The sequence below is a fragment of the Nothobranchius furzeri genome, chromosome 18 (assembly GCF_043380555.1).
Source record: "Nothobranchius furzeri strain GRZ-AD chromosome 18, NfurGRZ-RIMD1, whole genome shotgun sequence".
Lineage (NCBI taxonomy): Eukaryota > Metazoa > Chordata > Actinopteri > Cyprinodontiformes > Nothobranchiidae > Nothobranchius > Nothobranchius furzeri.
In genome coordinates, this window is record NC_091758.1 from 32,311,076 (window position 1) to 32,330,987 (window position 19,912).

Consider the following 19,912-nt stretch of genomic DNA (forward strand, 5'->3'; position numbering starts at 1 on the left):
AGCTTACCTGGAGAACATGACGACACCGTGAGGGGCTTTGTTCTTGCCAAGACTCTCCCAGCTGTCTCGTATCAGCTCCTTGTCTTTCACTGACAGCATTGTCCCTTTAAACACTCAGTAGGTGAGGAACACAACTCCAGCACAGGACGAGGCTCAGATCAAGAGAAACAAGAAAAAACTTCTTCCAACCCACCTGGGAAACAAAGTGGAGCATCACACAAGCAGCAGAGTTGCTGGTTGTGTTTAGCATTTAAAAATGGTGGCATGGCTGAAAGAGGAATGATCATACTGTACCTTTTTGAGGTCAGTCCTCACTCTGAACTTCTTCTGGAGCGGTCTGTCTGTTTCTGTGGGTATGTGAGTGTGTGTGTGTCTGTGGGTGTGTGTGTGAGTGTGTTTGTTGTGCAGGCTGCAGCCTGACACTCTGCTCCACTTGTTCTCTATTTCCCCGACCCACGGTGCAGTCAGGAAGACAAGTTCTGCCACGCTCTTATCTGTCACACTGGCTGCTATCTCTCTCCTCTTTGCCTCCTGATGCTCTTTCTCTCTCTCTCTCTCTCTCTCTCTCTCTCTCTCTCTCTCTCTCTCTCTCTCTCTCTCTCTCTCTCTCTCTCTCTCTCTCTCTCTCTCTCTCTCTCTCTCTCTCTCTCTCTCTCTCTCTCTCTCTCTCTCTCTCTCTCTCTCTCTCTCTCTCTCTCTCTCTCTCTCTCTCTCTCTCTCTCTCTCTCTCTCTCCCCCTCCAGCACTGGGGTACTGTCCGTGCCACTGATGGAGAAAAAAGGAGAGAGATCTCTCTCTTCTGCTCCTCAGAAGCTGCAGCAAGCCACAGCTCCTCCTGCAGGTGAACTGAGGACTAGATCATCTACATCCACACACCAAAACTTTCTCATTGGACTTTTACATTCTAATCAAGGGGATACATTAAACAAGAAATCATGAAAAGCAGCAAAAATAACCACAAACAATCACACTCTGGGGATTAGCAGCACAATTGCTGCTTTAAAGAAGGGTGAAAACCATCTGAGGGCCTTTATCGTCTAATGTGACATGTGTCATCAGCTGCCTACATTTACCACCCAAGCATTTACAAAATGAAATGTGTGGGAAATTTAAAGACTACAGTAATAAGGGACCTGAACATACCACCTTGGTAAAATTATATTGTTCATCTACCTTTGCACAGCCACTCCTCAAACAGCAGCCTCTCATTAATCTAAATGTGTTTCTTCCTTCTCAGCCTACACACACGCACGCACGCACGTACGCACACACACACACACACTGTTTGCTCTAACGTATTTCCAAGCAGGAATCGAGTTAATGTTTCATTGTGCATCCGGGGGAATTGGAGGTGCACAGACTTCTCCTGAGGGAATTCAAGGCAGAGTGGGAAAGGATACAGCGTTCCCATGACAACCTGAGAGGATGGAGCCCTTGAAGCTTCATTATGTGATATACGAGAGATCAAAGAATGAAATTACACTTAATAGAAATAAAGTGACAACATTCTGACTATACACCATTGTACAAGCAAGAAATTTCAAAGGATTTAAAGCAAGACACAATGGCTGACTCTTTGATTATGTTTTTTTAATGCATGTTCAAACATCCTCATGTGGTTTGTAACTTAAAATGATCTCTGAAATTCCTGGCATGCAGCTGTCAAAGCACAGAGTTCAGCTGAGGCCAGTGCCCAAGAATATTTGATGTGGATTTGCAGGCTTGGAGCAGACCGCTGCACTGGTCTGTGTGAAGGCAGATGAGGACTGTTTATTTAGCTGGCAGTGCCGCTTTAGAAATAACTCAATTCCTCATTCATCATAAATAAAATTGGAATGAGATCTCACCGAATGTGTTCTTTTGAGATACATTCAGTTAAAAATGTCTAAAACTCTTTTAAAACCTGTGTGAAATTATCTGAGTGATGTCACGTGTTAAATCTCAGAAGAAATGAAGTTTCAGTAGAAAAATTCACCTGAAAGCTTGTTTTTTTAAAGTTTATTCTGGCAGCATGAGTCCTTTAAATTACAGGCTTCCTATTCCTGCATGCATGCCTTCATATATAGTTATGGGAAAAGGTTTGATATTCTAGATTGGAACATTATCAAATAAGTCATTGTAACATTCGGAAGAGACAGGATGCATCACCTGCTGTTTATAGTCTTATAATATCCAGGATTAAAATCTCAGATTAAATCGAATAAACTATGTTTTTTTAATTATATCCAAGCCAAAGAGTGCATCTTTAATTATACTCTTTTGCATTTTATGTGTGTTAATTTGTGCTGCTGTTGTTAATTTAGTTTTGGGGCAGTAGCTCAACAGGTTGAGCGGGTTGTCCGGTAATCGGAAGGTTGCAGGTTCGATCCCGGCTCCGGACAGAGAATTCTGCTGTTGTGTCCTTGGGCAAGACACTTAACCTACCCCGCCTGCTGGTGGTGATCGGAGGGGCTGGTGGCACCTGTGCTCGGCAGCCTCGCCTTTGTCAGTGTGCCCCAGGGCAGCTGTGGCTACATCGTAGCTCATCACCATCAGTGTGTGAACGGATGAATGATACACTGTAGTGTAAAGCGCTTTGGAGTCCGTACTCTGAGAGACGCTATACAAGTGCGGGTCATTTATCATTTTATTTGTACTCAAATTCACCCTCAGGTGCTAATTTTGATTTTTGACAAAACCCTGAATTGATCTCTTTAAATCAGCAACCTTTAGCTTTAGGCAGATCCTCTATATCCATCTAATCCAGATTGGAACTACTGAGCATGTGGCATTTAGTTCCAATTTCAAAATTTCTAAATACAACCAGTGACTCGACCTGTAAAGACAATAAAATACAATTACAGATTAATCTAAAACATCATTTTAGAAAACATTGCAAAGGTTTTAAATACAGTTTTCTTCCCTTTTCCGTAGTAAATCCAAAGATTTGTGATTGAAAGGTTCCCACGTTTTGTGATTTTATAATTTATAGGTGCACATTTGAAATGATCAAGTCTTTGGTGTTCGCAGTGACATGAATCACTTTTGAGGACAGCCTTGTTTTCTGGTGGACAGGCCACAAGAAACTCGGCTTTGCCTGAACCTTTTTGATCATGGTGCTTCTTCCCCTTTGGACTTCACGCTCTTCTCTTCCACATCTTCAATTTTCTCCCCGTCGTCTACATTTTCTTCCCTAAATCAGACATTTCGGGTTAGAAAATGCCTATATTGTAATTACGTCGAACTTTTACTTGGCAGCAGTGCTTTTTTTTTTTTTTTTTTGCTTTTTTTACTCAAGACTGCAGAAAGAGCTCAGAAAATTATGTAATGCAACATGACCAAACCACATGAAGTCCTTGGCTCTCAAGCAGCCGTGCTATAACACAGAGAATCTGCTTACCTGCTTTGTGTTTCTGTGTCACCGTCATCATCAGATCTGAATAATTCTCCATTTTCTTGGACAAACTGCTCCTCTAACCCAGCTTTCTGCAGCTTGCTCCTGTATATCTGCTCGGCACGGGCCTTTGCGTTTCTCTGCCAGTAAAAACTCTGTTACACTCTTGCAGGCGGACGTCAAATACATCAAGCAGGGAAGTTTGAGCTTTTTATTCCTTACCTGTTTCAGTTGAGCAAACAAAAAAGGGCGTTTACTAACTCGAGCCTTTATGTCCTTTAATTCTCTCGTGTATTCTCTCGTTGTCTGTTGATCAGCCTCCCTAAAAACGGCACATTTACAGTCTCAACAGCTAAAACAGGAACGTTATTAGGTCCTTACAAGCGAGACACAAATACTGCGAGACAACTGAGTGATCAGCACAAACCAAAGGCGCTTCAGATTCTCACTGAGCACGTCGTTTAAGCTGCTGTGAGGATCCAGGACCTTGGCATGAAGAGTTACGGCCTTCCTGATGGACTGGGATCTTGTCTGGTAGTTCTTCAACCAGTCTGCACTTTCTTGATTCTTACTTTCCCTCAAATCCATGGATTTTCTGTTAAGATACAACACATTGAATTTCAGATTATCCCTTAATTTGTGCAGAAAGGAGATGCTTAAACAATCAGAACTCACCTAATGGCTGCACAGCGCTGCCTCACGGCGTCTGTGATGAAGGTGGGGAGCGTGTCAGCGGACAGAGCCGTCAAAGCTCCAAGTGACTTACTTCTACTAAAGCTTCTGAATTTAGATTCCTTTAATAAAACGAGGAAATATAAAATATTTTTTATCAAATATATCGCTTGAGTACAAATTAAACAACCACTCGCACAAATGTAATAAAACAGTTATAATGAAATGAAAGGAAAAGGGAACTACAGTGAAGTAAATCTAAAACTGGTAATAAAACGCCTGGAAAAGAAAATCTGAAAACATTAATCTAATAGAAATATAACTTTGTGTTTAAAGCATATAGTTTCATCTTTGGTTTTATGACTTTTAAGCGTATATCTGTGTTTTTAGTTTTTTATGATTTTTTTATTGTATTTACTGTTCTATGAAAATGTGGATGATGATGAGCCCTGTTGAAAGATACATTTCTGTAACCGCTTGGTGTCAGATAATAAAGTTGTTCTATTCTATTCTATTATCCATCCATCCATTTTCTGAACCCGCTTGTCCACGCAGGGTCGCAGGGGGGCTGGTGCCTATCTCCAGCGGTAAATGGGCAATCAGGCGGGGTACACCCTGGGCAGAGAGCCAGTCCATCACAGGGCAACACAGACACACAGGACAAACAATCATGCACACACACACACTCACACCTAAGGACAATTTGGACAGACAAATCAACCTAACAGTCATGTTTTTGGACGGTGGGAGGAAGCCGGAGTACCCGGAGAGAACCCACACATGCACAGGGAGAACATGCAAACTCCATGTAGAAAGATCCCAAGCCGGGAAGCGAACCCAGAACCTTCTTGCTGCAAGGCAACAGCTCTAATGTCTACGCCACTGCGCAGCCTATATTATATTATTATATTATATTATATTATATTATATTATATTATATTATATTATATTATAGTATAGTATATTATAGTATATTATATTATATCATGTTCTGTTCTGCTCTATTTATACCCTATAAGGCTTTTTAGCCAAATGAGATGTTTTCCTTTTAAATGCAGCTTTTAGAGGAATTTGCCCAAAAATGTCAGACAGTTTTTATGAAGAAAAACTCAGATGATTGGATAATTTTGGGCTGAGTCCCAAAAATACATGAGAGCCCGACAGGAAAAATGTTTCCGCTGCACACAAAGTTCTTCCTGGTGTAAATTACTGTTATTTCTACCCAATTACTGCTATGGTTATATTTACTCTTTAATACTCTCATGTGAAACATCCAGTCAGGCAAAAGAAATGCTAGTAATTTAAAAAATAACATTTTGCTGCTTGAGCTGAGCAATGAAAACTACACGGCTGTATACAGTGTTATTATATGAAACGTCATAAATTATAACGCAGAGAACGTCTGACATGGGGCCGTTAAAGGGGAAGGACTATCCCGCCTTTGAAGGTTGGGTGTCACATTTCGGGAAAAACACATAAAAGCTGAGAAGCTATAGGAATATGTTATATTAAAGCACTGGTCAGGACTAATGGAAAGAACATCTGCTCATAAAATGTATGGTTACAAAATTCAACTTTTAAAACATCCATCCGTCGGTTTTAGGCAGTGGTGGGAGAAGAACTTTATACGAAGTAAAAGTACAGAGAAAGGAGTGAAAAAATGTACTAAAAGTGGAAGTATCCTACATTTTTTGTATGAAAGTACGCATTTTCAAATGTAGTTCGAAGTAAAAAGTAAAAGTATTCAACCAGCATTTAAAGTCAACCCCCCAAGTCGCCTTATTTGCTGATAAACTTTATAAACGAGTGTCAAAAAGTGCTGTAGTCATTATTTAGACATTTTAGTGCATCTTATTTAAAATATAAATATTCTGCCAAAAACCATCAGTGTAGTGCCCTCCTTGGGTTAAAAGTCTGCACTACATGTAAAAGCAGCTGAGTCTCGGCCACTAACGAGCCGGTACGGCTCAGAGCTGCTTGTCTCCTTCAAATAATCTGCCTCCCTCTCCTCTCTTCTGGTGAAGGAGGTGGAGAGAAATCCTCCAGAATTGGAAGCGTGTTTCTGTTTCTCCGTTCGAGCGGAGTGTGTGTTTGTTAGCAACTCGTTTCTCCGACGGAGAATCTCCAAGTTGGGGTGAGAGGTGAGTGTTGTCAGTCACTGCCACAGCACCACCCTCTCGGTATGCCTTTTGGTGCATTTTTCAGACAGAAACGACAAGAGCGGAGCAAGACTTTGGTAGGGGGGTGACTTGCTCTTTAAAAATGCACTGTGTGTAGAAGTGTGCAAATTAACTTTGCATACATTTTATAGAAAACAAATACTTCTGCTTATACATCTACTCACTTCAATGTATTTAGATATTTGGGAAATAATTAGAGAAATTGTTTAGTTTGGATTATGAGAAACAAGTAAAATTATAATGACCAACTAAATAAAAGCAACTATTCTGATTCAACAATGATTTACCTGTGAGGTTTCTGGGCCCTTAATCATTTTCCTTGCAGGTCGATGTGAGGTACTTAAGAAGAAGGGCTGACACTTGGTTGGATCTTTGCTCTGCATCTCCATCCTTTTAGTCTGCAGGGCCTTGTGCAGCCGACTGAAGTTTGGTACCGCACGGATGACTGTCGGCTGGAAGCTCAGCTCTTCATCCAGGAATCCTAACTTTTGTTTCCTGGTGAGATCAGCAGAGTGGATCTTTGGACTCTGGGTCTGCGGTGGGCTTTCCTTCTGTGTCGTCTTTCGAGTGCAAACTTTTCCACAAACTTGTGCAAAAAATACAAGCAAACACACTGGAGTTATGTCACACATGCCGTTATGCTGTTGTTTGTTCAAATAATCTATCCTTTTACTTAAATCCTGATGAAAAATTGTTTAATCTCTTAAAGCGTATCTATTTTAGTTTCTTTAGTGGCACGACTCAGGGTTGCGAATGACCACAGTCACCAATTCTTCTGAATTGTGTGTACTGAAACTCTAATTTCCCTCTGGGATTAATAAAGGATTGTTTGATTGATTGATTGATTGATTGATTGATTGATTGATTGATTGATTGATTGATTGATTGATTGATTGATTGATTGATTGATTGATTGATTGATTGATTGATTGACTAAAACATCAAACATTCTTTTTCATAAAGCTAAGCCTTAGATCTGAAAGGGTTAAATGTGTTAGTGAAATCTTACAAAAAGGAGCATCAGTCATGACCACACTACACAAAACGTAGCTGTAAATTTAACTAGGCTATAAAACAAAAATACTACATGATGACACTGTGTTCTGTTAGGATCTGGGTAGGATTTAAACAGCAGAAGATAACACTGTGAGTGCTTTTTTATTTATTTTATATGAACAGTTGCATCTGCTAATAAAAAAAGAAATATGGCTCATGCAGAAATGTTTTCTACGTTTTTATACCCTATGAAGACGTGATCGTTTGTCGACCGGGGGACTGGAAGTGAAAAGGGACGTTCTTCTGTGACATATGTCTAATCATCTACCAACAAGCAGAAGTTTCCTAAACAGACAATAATTAAGCTGTTATTTATGATTTAATTAAAAAAAATGTTTACATTTTTATATTGCCTGAGAATGTTTTGTTGGAGAATTTACTGCAAGTTTTATTTTAATTGTGATGAAATCATTCTATCAGAGAGAGAACCCACCTTTCAGTTGCTGTGGATCCTTGCTTTCTTTTTGTGGGGTGGTTTTAACACAAACATTGTCTTTTGGATTTTGACAGACTTGGTTTAATGTTTCTATCTGTTTCTCCTTTTTATTTTTTTCTCTCTCCTGGAAGCTGAACGGTTTCTGAATGGAGATCAGGAATAGCTTCCTCTCTTCCTGGCCCTGTTTCCGCTCTTTTGCTCTGAGCTCCATCATCTCCTGGTAGCTGGTGCGAACGATGTGGACGGGGACAGGAACAGCACAGAATTTCTTTTTACACTCAGCCTCATCTGCTTCCTCTTTGGCCTGCTGTGTTGTTTTAAATAAAGCGAATCGTTCACACGGCGAACATGTGTTAGGCCTCTGTTTGGGTTTGCTGGGGCTCCTTTTATCTGAGGTCAGAGCAGATAAAGAGGTGGATCTCCTCATTCCCACAAATCTGAAAAACATAGACTGTATTTTAATACATTAATTATAATTTTACACAAAAAAATGAACCATCTCAGAAGGTATACAATTGTTTTTCATCATCTGATTTTCCATTTTCATCACTTGACAGGTGAGAGTTCTGATGAATCCTTTTCTCCAGCTCCTCTGTCTGTTTTTTCTTTAACTCCTGCAGCTGCAGACTGAGAGACTTTCTCATAGCCTTGAGCTGAAGCTGGAGCATAATCTCTGATCGCTGTACATCCTCCAGCAAAGTGTCAGACGTTGCCATTTTTATTGTATCTGATTTAAAAAATAAAGAAACAAAAGAGGATAAGAGACAAAATAAAACTAAGTAATTCAACTCTGGATTTGAACCCAACATCTTCAGGAAGAATTTTCATGCAAATCTATCAAATCTACTCTGACAGTATACATTTTTATCCATTAAGATGAGATGACATCAGTGAAATTGATTAAAACCTTTGATTTAGAAAATGTTTCTGGGACTTAAAATTGTTTTTGAAGTATTTAAAAATGTTTTTATTTATTTATTTATTTATTTATTTATTTATTGCATTTCACCTGTATTTCCTCTCTTTTTATTTCCAATCTCTGATCATTTAAAGAAATGTGTTTGTTAGTTAAGTAAAATAATGAAATAAGATGTTTTAGCATACAACACATTATTTTTTTTTCCTATTTTATTTGGCAGCACAGAAATAAAAACTTTTAACGATTATTAAAGTGATAATGAGTTTCTCAGGTCCTGTGTCGAGAATTTTTTAATATTTGTTTTCTAAAAGACATGACTTCCTGTTACTGTTCATCTGTTGTATGATCATTTGTGAGTAAATTAAAATAAAATAACACAAAAGATACTCGAATTCCACAGTAACGCGATTAAAATGCCTCCACAAAGCCTGGAGGAATAGAAAATAACTAAAAACTAGAAATTCGCCTCTAGGATGGGGTATTTACTGTGTTTGTGACTGTCTATGTCAGTCTTAACTGATTGTGTAACCGGTTACTATGGCAACCACCTCTCGGCGCTCTCAACATTGGTTTTACATAATTTCCGTCACAAAAAATACACTTCTATTATTTATAACGAACCCCACACTTTATTAAATGCTTCCTTGCATTTAAAGGCCGATAATTTGTCGAAAAAAAATATAAAATTAATCTCAAAAGAAAAAAAAGCTGCCAACCTGGTAACAGACGAGTTTACTGAAGCGCTTTTTTCTGACTCCTGAAAAACTCCAAATTCTTGTTTTTAGTATTTTAGGATGTTATTTGATGAGAAGAAGAAGTTTGCATCAAGCTTGAAGCGCAGCAAACGGTCGTTTTGGTAGCAATAGCACTGTTGGTGGACGGACGTAGCCACGCTAGACGTAACGTACGTCCACTGCGATTGGTTATGAAACCGGAAGCATTTCCCTACGACGCTCGCTTGTCAACAAAACATGGCTGGGTTACAGAAAGGACACAGCTGCAGTTATTAGGTAAATTTCAAGGGGGACTCTCCATCTGAGTGTTGAATGAAAATCTGCAGACGCTGAACGCAGTCTGTATTTTTCCATTTTAGGTGTTTCGTGTGGATAAAAGACCGAGGACAACGATGCACAAGCTCACAAGGGCGCCACTGGCCCTAAACGGACTGCGTTGCTTACTAACAGATAAGCACATATCTGCTGTAAATATCATCAAGAGAGGATGTGTGTGTGCAGAAAACAGAGGAGTTTCTGACAAGAAGGAGGTTTATGATGTGATAATATCCGGTGGAGGGATGGTTGGATCTGCTATGGCATGTTCCTTAGGTGAGTGTGACCCAAATGTAACCACGTTTCATTCAAATGAAGCATTTGAGTGATTTTATTCGCTGTGGAGTATTAAAGGGGAAAATGTGACAGTAGAGAAAAATAATCTACCATATAACCATAAATCATTCTGCAGCTTCTGAGGGTTGTTGGATGTTTACAGTAAATTTGATACTTTTTCTGTTTCTCATAGGAATGGATCCCAACTTGACAGGTAAAAGGATTCTTCTCCTTGAAGCTGGACACAAAAAAGTGATGGAGAAGGTTCCTGATGCCTACAGCATCAGGGTTAGCTCCATCAGCCCTGGCTCTGCCACTCTCCTCAGCGGTACAGTTTGACACAAAAAAACTTTATCAAAATGTTGTCTAAAGATTTTTGTTGTTGTTGTTGTTTAGCATTGCTACTTAAATTTTAGATTTTTGTATGTCTGTGAAATTAAATTGGCCCTACACAGTAGAACAGAGATGAGACAGGAAGTCTGGATTATCAGGAATCCTGTCTGACCCTAATATTCCTCGTGGGACACTGCCAGCACTTTGTGAAGGTTAAAGTCTGTGAAAGTCTGAGTCAGGGATTTAAATCTTTTAAAGGCGTTATCATCTATTAGAAGCATTGTTTGTAGGGATGCACCGATGGATCGGCATTTGATCGTAATCGGCTGATAGCGCCCCTATCGGTTTTGATCGGAGTTTTCAAAATAGATCAAAGCAGACCGATCAGGTAGGGTTGTCACGGTAACCAGTGTAGCGGTAAACCCCGGTAAAAAAAAAGTTGACAATAAAAACCGTCTTGTTTTTTTAAAGAACTATATTATCTTGGTGGGTTTACCGTGGCTGCGGTGTAGGCGCGGTGACCCTAAACCAGCCACCATATCATCTGCTGAAGTTGCAGGACCGGCGGCACATGCGCGCTTTGTTGTTAATGACCAAAACTTTCTTGAAGCTAAAGCTGAAATAATGACCAAAGGAGGAGACGGCAGCGCTCAGGACATTTATTATCCCTCAGAGAAGACAAAGTGGGAAGTACGGGCATCTTTTAGATATTTGAAGAATGCCGAGGGAGTTTATAGAAGACGGGCGGCTATCCTGTTTGCAGCACGTGCAGAAAAAGAGTCTGTGAAAGGCAGCAACGCTTCAAATCTCATGACACATCTGCATGACCATCACCCACAACTCTACAGTCAACGCAAGGCAAGCTAACGTTAGCGTTTTAGCTCAAATGCGTGATCCGAGGATTTGGGTTGAGGGAGAATGCAACGAGTCGCTATATAAAGCAGCCGCAGCGCCCGCTACCTGCATATAAACCGTGTCGCGGACACCCCCATGTTGAAATGACGCTATGCATTACGGGGCTCCCCGGGGCAGATAAGAGTTGGTCTCTCTCCGAGAATAATTATGAATTTAACAATGATTACTGCCTGATGACATTTTCCCACATCCGCAAAGCTCACTGGAACACAAACCGAGGACAATATTTTCCTGATATAGGGTTTATTACTCAAGTAAGGGTAAAAAAGTATCTGATTAGAAGGCTACTTGAGTACTGAGTATCATCTGATCTAATATTTTTAAAATGATGACATCAAACAGACATAAAATAAGAAGTTATGGGCGAATATTGGTATTTTAAAGACTAAAGGGAAAAAATGTAAACAAATAAACAACATCATTACAAAATAACACATTTTAGGCTAAATTTAGACGCATACTGAGGACAATATTTCCTGACATACAGGGTTTATTTAATTGTGTGAAAATGTAGCACGTTTAAAAAAAATACCGCGATAATACTGAAAACCGTGGTAATTTGGTCACAATAACCGTGAGGTTAAATTTTCACACCGTGACAACCTTAATACAGACCATTTTAGATTAGGTTGCATTTCCTTTATTCCCAGATTATGTAGTTTGTAGCACTCATTATAATGTTGTAGAAAATTTCTGGCCAATCCACGTGATCGGTATCGGTGATCGGTATCGGTGATCAGCATTCTTTGATATCGGTATCGGTGATCGGCAACAAAAAACCTGATCGGTGCATCCCTAATTGTTTGCGTCAATTTTCATAAGCAAATACAGTGGTGTGCAAACGTTTTGAGACATTTGCTATAATCAGCAAGTTGAAAGTACTAAAAAATTAAGTTTTTTTACCTACTTAAAACATAAACTTTATAATGTAATGGAAGAAATCATTTTCTTTATAGAAAATGATCTGTAAATTATTCTAGAGACAGAAAAGGAGTTTGTAAATGTGCCTTAATAAAGGAGAAGCATCAGATTTCCTTCAATAGACATTTTAGTTTTTTTCTCATCAACAAAAGCAGGATGCAAGTCACTGTTTTTCCAGTATGCTTTGCTTTATTTGGTGAAGTTTTATATATGGTGCTCACAAGTCTGCGCATCACTTTTTCCATATTTTGTTATGTTACAGTCTTGTTTGTAATTGGAAAACTCACCAGGACAGAACTTCTTCTGTAGCCTTCCCCAGATTTGTACCTGGAAACAATCCTGTCTCTGAGCTCTACAGACAATCCCTTTAGCTTCAAGCTTGGTTTGTGCTCTAACATGCATCATCACCTGTCGGATGTCGTATAAACAGATGTGTGCTTTACCAAACCAGGTGCAGTTAGTGTAATTTACCACAGGTGGACACCAGTTACGCTGCTGAAACAGCTCAGGTGGAAACAGGATGCATCTAAGCTCAATTTTGAGGCTCACGGCAAAGGCTGATTTCACAGCTTTATATTCAATAAATTTACATTCTGAAAGGAATGTAACCCAAACAAATTCTTAGTTAACTACCGTAGTTTTTATCTGTACAAAATAGGGATGCTTAACCAATACCAGGAACCGATTCCAATGCAGTAGCTTGAAAGTGGCTTCACTGTAACTTGTCATTTCTGTTCACCTAATATTTTAGTTTTGTGATCATTTCTATTTATATATTTTACTTTTTATCTACCTAACAGTATTTTCCTGTTGAAACCAGAGAAGAAAATAAAACCTGTATTCCAATTCACAGCATTTTTTTGTGTGGTAGAAGTATCTGTATGGTAATTGGTATCGGCGAGTACTCAGATCCAAGTATCGGTATCGTGTCAATTTGGAAAAAAGTGGTATTGTTGCATCCCTTGTAGAAATATATAATCCTGCCTCTTTACTACAGTATTCACATTTTGATTTACAGATTTTGACAGATTTATTTGCTCAACACAGACCTGTAATTTGCAGGTATTGGAGCATGGGAGCACATCACAAAAATGAGATGCAAACCCTATAAACGGATGCAGGTATGTTGGACTGCTAATCTTTTGCAAGTGTATATATATATATATATATATATATATATATATATATATATATATATATATATATATATATATATACACACACAAAAAAGGCTAAAGTTTCTGCTTTATCAGAACTTTAAAGACAAAAATAACAAGAAAATGTTGCTGGAATTTCTCTGTTCCTCTGTTGAAATTTGCCCAACGATTCCTCCAGACTCCAGATTTGCTGGCGTACTACATGTATTTCTGTCAGTCATCAGTCATGGCACCATGTAATTAGTGGAGAGAAAAATCTGTGACTCTCTGCTTGTACTCAGTCATCCAAATTAATCAGCAAGCATCACAATGCGGCATCATATAATCATGTATACGATATGTAATTGTTCACATTAAAATAGCAAAAGGTGGTTTCGTGTAACATGCATTTTGTTCATTCCTATGTGCAATTTATGTCTTTTCAGTAGCTTTGCAGAGGCTCTGGCATACTAAATACCAACTGCGCTTGAGGTATATTTAAAGAAAGGCCATCGCCTGGCAGATTCAGGGAACTGGATGGCTCTCTGACTGTGCAAGTTTTATTTATTAAAGCCATGTTCTCAATGAGGAGTAAATCATTCTGATGTTTCAAATTGCTACTTCTGCTCCACATCTAATTATGAAGCCTCATGTGAACAGCAGGGAGAAGATGAAAGATTAGGAGAGTGGTTGTTTGCTGCAGGGTGAACCCACTTTACGGCTGTGGGTGCAGGCTTGGTCCCTCTTGTAAGATGTGGTCTCTGTGTACCAAACACTCGACCGCAGGGTTTCTCTTTAGGCCCAATATGTCATCATGCTGTGCTTTACAGTGATTATGGCAGTGTACGTCTCCCATTATACCTTCACTCTTCTACCACTGTTTTGGCTTGTTTGCCCACCAAATTTGAGTCGTATACATCCCAGCCATTGAACTGGACAGTATGTACTGTACGTAAACTCTAAATAGTGCGGTTTCTCGGCGGTAAAGTGCCTCTTTCTTCTTAAACTTGGTTCTGAGAATTTGAAAAAGACAGCAAGTAGCATTTTTCCCACTTTTTTTTCTTCACTATAAAGCTGCTATGAAGAATACTGTTTAAATTTTGCTCAAAAAGCAATAACTTATTCAGCCCCAAAAGGGCATCATTTCACCAGCATTTAACGAAACCAAAACAATTTTTGGGCTGGTCTCAGTAAATCTTTCTTCCTAACCACTTATCACAAGTTGCAGACCAACTACCATTAGTGGTTTGACTGTGGGGTATATCCCCCTACTTTATGGCAAGTTGGAAAAAAGCTGTGTGGCAGCATATTACTGCCGAATGACAGGTTGTGTTGCCATAGTTACAGCTCAGGAGGAGAATTAACCTCGTACAAACACTTTTTCACCCGTTCTTGTTCGACTCAAACAAGTCTATCTCACGATGCCACTTTTTTAGGTGTGAATAAATATTGACACTCTGTAGTGTTCACAAACGTGTCACTTTTTATTTGGGTTTCCAAGTTTGACGTTTGGCAGAAAAAGAGGAAAAAATCCACATCACAGAATATAAATCCGATTCTCCACCTCACAGAGCTCGACTGAGATGAAGTCGGCTGTCCGTCTTCAGAGGGACGCTGACCGTCGTCGCTTTGGGTGTAACTTTGATGTGTTTATCTCACTGAAATGCCCTGCTAAATTTAGGGAGGAGGAATTTATTTAAGCATAGACTTGTGGACCACAGGCATAATGAGTCTCTCATTTAGGTTTGGGATGCCTGCTCAGATGCCCTGATCACATTCGATAAGGAGGACCTGCTGGACGAGATGGCATACATCGTGGAGAACGATATCATCGTGGCTGCAATCACCAAACAGCTGGACACCCTGCCCGGTAAGGACAGGATGTATGAGTAAAACATGAATGACCACACAGTAGCGTGTTGTCTTTTCCATCCCGCTCTGAGTCTGGCGCTTAATGCCGCCACATATCCTGTCCTCAGGTTCTGCTTGTTTGCAGTCCCTTCATATAACTGCTTTTAAATACCGGCACTTGGATCCATCCGTGTTTTTCCTCACATTTTGGGAGCCGTAGCGCTCTGAGGACACGTGAAATGGTCCAGTGACCTATTTAGAGTGCCCATGTGCTCCGAAGCCTCGCCACCTCACGAGACACAAAATCCCCAACAGAGCAGAACGCTGCCTTGCTGTTGACATATGATCAACTTTTTTGAGGTTCTCTTATAAAGCTCAGCTATTCTTTTGTGCTCGGGAGTTTGATTGGCATATTTATAAACAGTTTTTAACATTTAGCACCAAGCAGGGGCTGTGTGGTTCCGGCACGTTTTGGGCCTCGTGCCTCCCATGTGTCCGCTTCACTCTCCCTCTGCTCTTCTTTTAGCCTCTGTGTTGTTATGCGGAAGATGCAGTACATGACAAGTGTGGTCCTCGCCGGCTGTTTTCAGCGTGCTCCAATCACAGAAAACCGATAGTTGACGTTGCAGGAACCAGTAGCAGCTCTGCGGATGGGTCCCGCTCCAAGTCAGCACGAGCCAGCGTACTTCAAAATCCTTCTGTGTGTGGGGTGACCAGCCGCTGATATTTTAGGAGCAGGGGCAGCTTTAAGTGTAAAATCTAAGGAGCTGGCAACGTTTCTAACGAGCGGAGGGGAGAACTTGTAGATAAACACTATTAGTCGGTGTAATGCGGCAGGCCAAGACCATTAAGACTGTCAAAACGTGAAGCTTAGCAGCTCCCACGTGCCAGCGAGGAAAGCCAGTGGTGTTTTATGGGGTGGTTTATAGATCTTTCCCCACTTTGACTGCAATAGCCATCCTTTCCTTTAATTTTTAAAGTAAAAGTAGCAAAGCACGGATTTACTGAAATGATGCATTCATAGACCCAATCAGCTGAATGAAGATAAGACTGAGATCCTCATCTGTGCCCCAGACAAGCTGGTTCCCAAAGTCAGAGACTCTCTTGGTCAGCTTGCTTCTCACACCAAACCTTCCATCAGGAATCTTGGTGTGACCTTTGACCCAGCTCTCACCCTGGATTCTCATGTCAGTTCTCTTGTTCGCTCTTCCTTCTTCCATCTCAGGAACGTTGCTAAGCTGAGTCCCATTCTGTCTCGCTCTGAACTTGAGACTGTTCTCCACACCTTCATCTCCTCACGCTTAGACTACTGTAACTCTCTTTTCACGTGTCTGAGCAGAACCTCCCTGAACCGTCTACAGGTGGTTCAGAATGCCTGTGCTCGGCTTCTGACCAAGTCCTCCAAACACACCCACATCACCCCGCTTCTCCTCCAGCTTCACTGGCTGCCAGTCAACTTCAGGGTTCACTTCAAGATCCTGGTTCTGGTCTATAGGGCCTTACATGGACAAGCACCATCTTACATTGGTGATCTTCTTAGTCCCTACACCCCCAGCAGGTCCCTGAGGTCCAGTGATCAAAGCCTACTGGTTGTGCAGCACCAGGCTAAAGACCAACGGTGACAGATCATTTGCTGCTGTGGCCCCCAGACTCTGGAACTCTCTCCCCCTGAGCCTGAGATCAGTGGACTCAGTGGTTTCCTTTAACAAGCAGCTGAAAACTCACCTGTTCAGGCTGGTTTTGTGTGACCTTCATCACCCTCTCCTTGTTCTGCTCCCCCCACCTATTCCACCTTCCTCAGGATCCACTGATTTCCCTCTTTCCTATTCACTCTCTCTCGCTCTCTACATTTTTATCACAATTGTCTATTTTTGCTCATTTTAAATATATTTGTAATCATTTTCTAAATAATTTTTTACATTTTTTGTTTTTGTGAAGCGCCTCGCGATTTTTGTCTTGAGAGGCGCTATAGAAATCTTCTTCTTCTTCATCTTCTTCGATGTCAGAAAGTCAGCTTTTGCAAATCTATTTTAAAAGTGCAATTTCCTTATTTTTCCCTGTTTTTGTTGTTAGATAATGTGCAAGTTAAGTACAGATCTAAGGTGGTGAAGTATACGTGGCCTGTGTTCCACCGCACAGCGGACGCCGTCCCATGGGTGCAGGTCACTTTGGCGAGTGGACAAACTCTTCAAACGAAGCTTCTGGTAGGTTCAGTTCCCTCGTACAAACTGTAGACGTGCTCCTGTCTTGGGTTAGGGTTAAACTTTCTGCTTCTCGTGTGCCGCGCAGATCGGCGCTGATGGACCAAACTCGATGGTGAGGCAGGAGTTGGGAATACCTACGGTCAAGTGGAATTATGATCAATCAGCCGTGGTGGCAGTGCTGCGCCTATCCGAGGTGATCGCCATTTTTAACATTTCTCATTGAACTTTTCTAAAAGTACAGTTTCTGTTTGCATTATGTTTAATCTCTAAAATGTAATGATGCATTGTGTGTTCCAGCCCACTGAAAACAATGTTGCATGGCAGAGATTCCTCCCAACAGGCCCTATCGCGATGTTACCGGTAATATTTCTAAGTCGTGCTAATTATCCCCACCATCGAGGTTTTTCTTTGAGGGGGAGGGGTTTCATTGACTGTTGTCCTTTCTCCTCAGCTATCAGACACCGAGAGCTCTCTGGTTTGGTCAACTAGCCCTGAACTAGCCGAGGAGCTCCTGGAGCTGGAAGAAGAAAGCTTCGTCGATGCAGTCAACTCTGCTTTCGTGAGTCTGGCTGTTTCCTTTAAATTGGCCGATGCTGTGTTTAGGATCTGTCAGTGATCTGGGTTTGTGTGCAGGGATTCTCCAAACGCCTACCTCATGAGCTGATTTGAGTGACTCACACAAACAATTTGGTCATTGTTTAGCCCAGTCTCCATACAACAATAATAATCCTCTGCAGGGATGATATACCTATCCGTGTTTGGAGAAGCTCCGTTTTTCCCAAGCTGGCTATTTTTACTTGGCCTGCTGATGGATGGGGTCACCACGGTTTAGTCACGTTCGGTCACAGGCCTGGTTTGCTAATTAAACCTGTGGTCTCCCAGTGTCGACCATTACTGCATGGAATGTTTTTCAAACAGAGCTAATTCAACTGCAACGCCTGGCCGGCATCTTCTTTTAATTAGCTCAGCTCCCGAGTCCCTGCCAAACCATTTCGTTAGGAAGGAAGGGGTGTGGGGGAGCACTTTCCCTGGCCTGGAGTTCAGCTTTGCTCCTGTGTCAGCTAAATTCTCCATCCACAAAAAAGGATAATGTCTGTTTTCTCTCTCTCTCTTCTGGTCATTTTTCTCTTCCCTTTGAATAAATGTGTCGCTGGCAGTGGAATAATGAGAACCACTCAGACCTAATTGAGACAGCGAGCTCTCTGTTCCGGGGCGCCCTTTCCACCATGACGCCATCAGCAGGTTCACCTCGACAGCTTCCACCGAGCGTGGCGGGAATCGGCCCAAAGAGCAGGGTGATGTTCCCATTAGGAATGGGTCACGCATCTGAGTACATCAGGCAAAGAGTTGCGCTCATTGGGTAAGATTAACAACCGTCACCATCCATGTTGGCTTTTAGGAATGGTTGCTGGTATTTTCAGAAGATCCTTACATGAATGTTTCTGGATTGTAGATGATTTGTTCTTGTTGCAGGGACGCAGCTCATCGTGTTCATCCGCTAGCAGGTCAGGGAGCCAACCTGGGATTTGGGGATGTAGCTTGCCTCACGCAGCTCTTGAGCCAGGCAGCTTTTGATGGGAAAGACCTGGGTCAGTGAGCTTTTTCTGATGCCAAAACTTAAACGCGATCTGATGATTCAGTCTTTAAAGAGCAGCAGATTTTCCAAATGACTGTTGCTCTTTTTTATAAATAAAAAACCAAATTGTCACTTTTTTTTTTACTTGTGTTTTGTGCAGGAGCAATCCAGCACTTGTTGGAGTACGAGACTGAGCGTCAGCGACACAATCTGCCCATGATGGCTGCAATCGACCTCATGAAGCGACTTTATTCCACCAACGCGGCCTTTGTGGTTCTCCTACGCACCTTCGGTCTGCAGGCCACCAACATGCTCCCAGCTTTAAAAGTAGGCTCCATCTCCGTCTGCTTTGGCATCTCCAACCTGGATCGCGCTCAGATCAAATCAACCACCTGTCAACTCTAAGCTCCGCCCACACCATGACCCCACCCTCTCTTTCTGATTACATGGAGCTTTACCGTAGCAGTGCCTATAATTTCAAGAGTTCTGAACCTACTACTATGGCGTCTAAGTTTAGCCCTAAATTTAGTGTTACCAAAAGTGTGTGGGTGGGGTGCACTGCTGGCCCTGGGGCAGCGGACAGTGGTGTTGGCTTGTGTTTTCACACTCCTTTTATTACCGACCACTCATGTGAAATGACTTTATTTCCTACTAAGTATCTCTAACCGACATAGCTGTAACTGGCTGCGAAGGCGTTTCACTGAGTTAAAAGTGACATTTTTCCATATTAAACGCTGAGTTCAGAAGTTTACAGGTCTTGTTTAGGTTTGCAGTTCCACTCACTCAAAGCAAGCTTTCGAAAAGCGTGATTCAAAGGTTGCACAATCTTATTTCTGCTTCGTTTTCTCGTTTCAGGAGCAGATCATGGCCTACGCAAGCAAGTGATAAACCTGCAGAAGAGTGCGTGTTGGATTTTCAGTCATTTTCAGCTTTAAAATCTTTTGGTGTAAAATAAATGAATAAAACCTTTTGATATTTATTACTCTGATTCCATTATTTATGTTTGATAGTTAGA

The 19,912-nt window shown here is 41.2% G+C and overlaps 3 protein-coding genes across 6 annotated transcripts in view; 1 reads left to right on the forward strand and 2 right to left on the reverse strand.

Moving 5' to 3' along the window:
- ngb (neuroglobin) overlaps positions 1-515 on the reverse strand; it is a 3,409-nt gene extending 2,894 nt beyond the window's left edge. The window contains exons 1-2 of one of the 2 annotated variants that reach the window (XM_015970138.3): positions 295-515; positions 8-104 (exon numbers count right to left, since the gene is read on the reverse strand). In XM_015970138.3, the coding sequence (XP_015825624.1) occupies positions 8-99 (92 nt within the window). In that variant the 5' untranslated portion in view covers positions 100-104; positions 295-515. Of the gene's footprint in view, positions 1-7; positions 194-294 lie in introns of both variants that reach the window. The other variant, XM_015970137.3, reaches the window with a different exon arrangement.
- A 79-nt stretch (positions 516-594) lies between these two features.
- fam161b (FAM161 centrosomal protein B) lies at positions 595-9,516 on the reverse strand. 3 transcript variants are annotated; one of them, XM_015970139.3, is made up of 9 exons: positions 9,353-9,514; positions 8,231-8,444; positions 7,715-8,154; positions 6,513-6,811; positions 4,049-4,167; positions 3,801-3,968; positions 3,596-3,695; positions 3,380-3,513; positions 595-3,172 (listed from the first exon to the last, which is right to left on the reverse strand). In XM_015970139.3, exons 2-9 carry the CDS (start codon positions 8,431-8,433, stop codon positions 3,091-3,093), a joined length of 1,545 nt encoding a protein of 514 aa, XP_015825625.3. In that variant the 5' UTR covers positions 8,434-8,444; positions 9,353-9,514; the 3' UTR covers positions 595-3,090. The 3 variants fall into 3 exon arrangements, 2 of the variants coding, with proteins under 2 accessions (XP_015825625.3, XP_070402998.1); XM_070546897.1 differs by lacking the exon at positions 8,231-8,444 and having other exon boundaries at positions 9,353-9,516; XR_008563420.2 differs by lacking the exon at positions 595-3,172 and having other exon boundaries at positions 3,823-3,968; positions 9,353-9,515.
- A 13-nt stretch (positions 9,517-9,529) lies between these two features.
- On the forward strand, positions 9,530-19,876 carry coq6 (coenzyme Q6 monooxygenase). Its single transcript, XM_015970142.3, has 13 exons — positions 9,530-9,646; positions 9,730-9,961; positions 10,155-10,289; positions 13,193-13,251; positions 15,010-15,136; positions 17,191-17,321; positions 17,407-17,514; positions 17,619-17,681; positions 17,773-17,880; positions 18,479-18,681; positions 18,795-18,910; positions 19,058-19,224; positions 19,753-19,876. The coding sequence occupies exons 2-13, from the start codon at positions 9,763-9,765 to the stop codon at positions 19,780-19,782; spliced, it is 1,446 nt and encodes a 481-aa protein (XP_015825628.3). The 5' UTR covers positions 9,530-9,646; positions 9,730-9,762; the 3' UTR covers positions 19,783-19,876.
- Positions 19,877-19,912: the final 36 nt, after the last annotated feature.

What these genes read in the sequence shown, in the direction of transcription:
- fam161b (XM_015970139.3), bottom strand. Translation starts at nt 8,433, where the DNA reads ATGGCAACGTCTGACACTTTGCTGGAGGATGTACAGCGATCAGAGATT. An exon ending in GAGAATCTGAAGCGCCTTTG is followed by an intron (nt 3,696 to 3,800) that starts GTTTGTGCTGAT and finishes TGCCGTTTTTAG; the next exon opens with GGAGGCTGATCAACAGACAA. An exon ending in GACACAGAAACACAAAGCAG is followed by an intron (nt 3,173 to 3,379) that starts GTAAGCAGATTC and finishes TGTCTGATTTAG; the next exon opens with GGAAGAAAATGTAGACGACG.
- coq6 (XM_015970142.3), top strand. Translation starts at nt 9,763, where the DNA reads ATGCACAAGCTCACAAGGGCGCCACTGGCCCTAAACGGACTGCGTTGC. An exon ending in CTCTGCCACTCTCCTCAGCG is followed by an intron (nt 10,290 to 13,192) that starts GTACAGTTTGAC and finishes TGTAATTTGCAG; the next exon opens with GTATTGGAGCATGGGAGCAC. An exon ending in CTCTTCAAACGAAGCTTCTG is followed by an intron (nt 17,322 to 17,406) that starts GTAGGTTCAGTT and finishes TGTGCCGCGCAG; the next exon opens with ATCGGCGCTGATGGACCAAA.